The sequence below is a fragment of the Vitis vinifera genome, chromosome 2, assembly GCF_030704535.1.
Source record: "Vitis vinifera cultivar Pinot Noir 40024 chromosome 2, ASM3070453v1".
Lineage (NCBI taxonomy): Eukaryota > Viridiplantae > Streptophyta > Magnoliopsida > Vitales > Vitaceae > Vitis > Vitis vinifera.
In genome coordinates, this window is record NC_081806.1 from 2,108,486 (window position 1) to 2,112,450 (window position 3,965).

A 3,965-nucleotide genomic window follows, 5' to 3' on the forward strand; every position below is an offset into this window, starting at 1 on the left:
GTTTAATGGAGGAGGAGCGGGAATAGTTAATGCCATTTATAGAAGGAGAAGGGACCTGGAAGGGACCTTGTTGATGGAAGAGTTCAAAGTGGTGGCAAGAAGTGCAGGTTATTCCTACATTTATGACAGCACCGTTGTGCATCTGACATGAAACACAGTGCATTAACGTGAAGGATTTATTGCTTTTCTACCATTACAGATTGGCAATACATATCAAGGAACAAAGGGAAAGAACAAGATGAAAAAGAAAACCCAAATCAAGGAAAGGGACTATATGAGAAGATGGAAGCATGCATAAACAATAATAAAAAAAAAAAAAGCAGATGATGTTTGAATTCACGTTCATTTCTTTCCCTTATCAAATTGACATGATATTAATTAATTAAGCATTTCACACCCCAATAATAATGGGTAATAATTTCACACGGCCTAAGTGAGAGAGAACTTCACACTCGAAGAAGGAGAGAACCTTGCCAATCTCAAGACTATCTTTATCCACATTTTTTTTTCTCAGATAGATAGAAATTATGGTGATTTGGGGGCTTCGCATCTTCTGTCTAGTAGCAAATGAGGAGGGTCTTAGCCACTTGACCTCCTCCAAATCTCCTCCAGATCCCTAGCAAAGGCTTTCTGCCTCCCAACAACAATTGTGATGTGATCCTTATTTTCTATAACCTTAATGCGGGCACGAGGAATCATCGATTGCACATTGTAGCTGCATTCAACTGGAATTAGTTCATCGTCCCTTCCATGGAACACATTGACGTCGCATTTTAGGTGGTCGCGGACAGTTTCCATGTATCCATCAATCTTTCCAGCCGCCCCACAAATAATATTGTGTAAGGTATGCCATGCAGCGTTATGAGTATGGCAAAAAAATCCTTCAAGCAAGAATGTCCTGATCCTGCACAAGTTGTTCCAAAGTTTATATAAAAAATCAATACAGATATGGCAGGTACAAATCTTGGTCAGCAAACATATGGCGAAATTAAATTTATGGCCAGCAAACCCAACAGCCCAAGAATAGGAAAACCAATTTATTTATCCAACATATATAAAGATATGCCTCCATCGTTTTCAATTTAAGTCTCACCAACATTTGACCCCAGCTCCCACTCCACCAAGGAACTTCTGAATTGACTGAGATACCCCTCAATTAATCTCAATCATGAGGATAATTTAATTTAATTTCGAATTGGAGGAACTGTCCTCATAATTCTGATGTGCCGTGCCTGATCAGTCACCACTAAAAGTAACCAGGCCTGTTCAAATCCGCAGACCCCCTAATAGATTTCAATCCTAATTGAGATGAGTTCTAAGATAGAAAGCATGACTATATCATTGTGAGAAACTTGTTTCTATACAGAATTAGGACACATTAATTATCATTTTAATTTTAGGCAAGAGGATAGGTGAAAGACTGCTCCGTGCCATGGATGTAGAAAAGAAGTGGCCCCAAGGCACCTATTGGGCCATGACCAAGTGTAAAGTACACCTTTGAAATGGACCATGTGGAGGGTAGGGTCCAGCCAATCAACCAAGTCTAAAGCTTCTTCCATTTTCCTATTTTTAATAAATTTATCAATATGAGTTATATTAATTTTTATCCATGTGTTTTTTTTTTTTTTTTTTCTGTGAAAATGTTTGCAAAAATACTTTTGACAATATATGGGCTGTCTTGTGGGCACCACACACAAAAAGAAGAAAAGAAAGCCCAAAGGGGGCAGTAAGGGTAAATGGGGTTGTAGGTAAGAGGAGTTAGAAGATGGTAGGTTGGGGTTGAACCTGTTTCTGGTGACCAGCTTGGCGAGAAATTCCCACAAGCGGTGGTTCTTGCATATGAGAAGGCAAATTGTCCGGCTGATGTGCTCGTACCAGCAAGCTAGAGACGCACCAAAGGATATCACCGGCCACACGTGCCGTGGAGCTACCATTCTCAGCACATGTTGTGCAGCTTGTTCGCCCTTGGGTACTGGAAAATATGGCTGCCAATGTTTTCATAAACCAGTTCATACGCCAACAAATTAAATGCGCAAAATTCCATGCTAGATGATAAACATTTTTTAAAGAGAGAAAAAAAAAAAAAAAAACTTTGTATGGACTTACTGGTGCAAGTAGGGTTAGGGATTTCACGGACCCGGGATGTTTTACGGCTAGGGCTAGAGCCAATATGCAGCCTAAAGAGTGAGCCACTATGTGGAAGGACTTAACTTTGTATGGCTCTAGTACTGACCGCTCAATCATGTCCAGATGCTCTCTGAGAGTGTAGAGAGAGTCAGTTGGCTTGGGGCTCCTCCCAAACCCTAGCAGATCCACTGCAAATAACCGGTAGGTTGATTTCACAGAGTTTGAGAAGTTTGGGAAAAGTGTTTCGGTCCAGAATGCGGAAGAGGAGATGAATCCATGAATGAAGAGCACATCTTCTCGTGCCTTATCTGACATTTGATATCATATATAAGTAAGTTTTTTGGAGGAAAATGATTTGAAAAGTGTATGATTTAGTTATAGGTAAAATAATTATTGTTACCTTTGGCTCCGTCAGCTCGAACAAAGAGGGTTTCTTTGGTAGAAGAGGTCCAAGAAGTGCAAGTTTTACAGTCACAATCAGACCATCTTGGGATGGGATGAGATTGTTGCCCTCCAATCCTTCCTTGGAGCATTTCAACAATGGTGGAGTTGACGGTAAATGTGGATCGAACAGTTCCTTTCTTGATCTTCTCGCAAGATTGTATCATGGTACCCTCCATCTTGAGCTTCTTAAGCTCTTTAACAGTGGATTTGGAGACCTCAGAGACGAGGGAAGGACGGGCGTAGAGGGTGTCGGAGATCTCCTCAAGCTGAAGCTTACTAGAACTGAGGCAAACAATCTTAGATTCTCCTTGTTCTGAGACCAAGATCTTGCCACTGCTGGTGATGGCTTCTTTGGCTGAGGAGCAGTAACAAGGCTTCCACTCAGCCTCAATGAAGAAATCAGCCACTTTGTAAACAAAACAAAGAAGGAAATCAAGAAGGTCTAAAATAGAAAAGATAATGAAGCTCACAGCTTCGTTAATGACTCTGCCGGTTAACGTTAAAACCGATCTGGTCTTGCCCATCACAGCCATTTCACTGAATCAACACCACTAACCCAGGAGACAGAGATGGGGGGAGAAGGAAAAAAGAGAAAGAGAGAGAGGTTTACAAAGACGAGGCTAAGTAACTCATTAGCTTAATGAAAAGCCCACAAAATGAAGAGCTGATGCCTCTATGGTAGGTTCCTCTTCTTTGCTATTCCCTCTCTCAATGTGCAGGTCCTAAACATCATAAAAAGAAAGCCGAAGAGAAGCAAGTGGGTGTTGGTTCTTTAGGTTTTCTGTAAATGGGTGGTGGAAACAACCCACCATGCGCAACCTTCTTGACCCTCCAAAACGTTGTCACATTTGAGGAAAGCGTGTGAGAGTGCTTCTCTTAAAATATCAGTTGGGGAGAGCGTAGGGAATGAGAGAGAGGAGCGATGGACCTTGACACGTATTAGCAGATAGCAGATAAATGAATTCATTGTTCATTAAAATCGTTTGTTGGCCAGGGAAAAAGGTAGGTAGTGGTTGAACCTCCAACTCCAGGTGAAGAAACTATTCCTCCCCCCCCCCCTCATAGCTCTACGACCTCTATACCGACTATTTAATCATCTCATATTAAAAATATAAGTCTTTCTTCTTGTCTTCTCGAAACCAAATTATTCGCTTTCTTGTCTGTCAAAAATAAAAATATACTTTTTCCTTTTCTTCGGTTTACATCTAAGTCCATAACTTTGCGTTTCTTCTGAGAAGTAGCATGACTAATTAATGTATGAAAAATATTTCAAAGTGAATAGGTCCGCAAACCTCTTGCATTTATTGCAAGCTGTCTTGGCCACATGACTCCCATCCCCTTGGGAGCCAACCCTTCACCACCGTCCTTAACCCTTATAAATGTAGAAATTTCCT

The 3,965-nt window shown here is 41.0% G+C and overlaps 1 protein-coding gene across 1 annotated transcript; it reads right to left on the reverse strand.

The window, feature by feature from the left end:
- Positions 1-324: 324 nt before the first annotated feature.
- On the reverse strand, positions 325-3,623 carry LOC100251279 (probable lysophospholipase BODYGUARD 3). Its single transcript, XM_002279862.5, has 4 exons — positions 2,528-3,623; positions 2,107-2,435; positions 1,786-1,985; positions 325-904 (listed from the first exon to the last, which is right to left on the reverse strand). Exons 1-4 carry the CDS (start codon positions 3,102-3,104, stop codon positions 580-582), a joined length of 1,431 nt encoding a protein of 476 aa, XP_002279898.1. The 5' UTR covers positions 3,105-3,623; the 3' UTR covers positions 325-579.
- Positions 3,624-3,965: the final 342 nt, after the last annotated feature.

What these genes read in the sequence shown, in the direction of transcription:
- LOC100251279 (XM_002279862.5), bottom strand. Translation starts at nt 3,104, where the DNA reads ATGGCTGTGATGGGCAAGACCAGATCGGTTTTAACGTTAACCGGCAGA. An exon ending in TCGAGCTGACGGAGCCAAAG is followed by an intron (nt 2,436 to 2,527) that starts GTAACAATAATT and finishes ATCAAATGTCAG; the next exon opens with ATAAGGCACGAGAAGATGTG. An exon ending in CCCTAACCCTACTTGCACCA is followed by an intron (nt 1,986 to 2,106) that starts GTAAGTCCATAC and finishes AAACATTGGCAG; the next exon opens with CCATATTTTCCAGTACCCAA.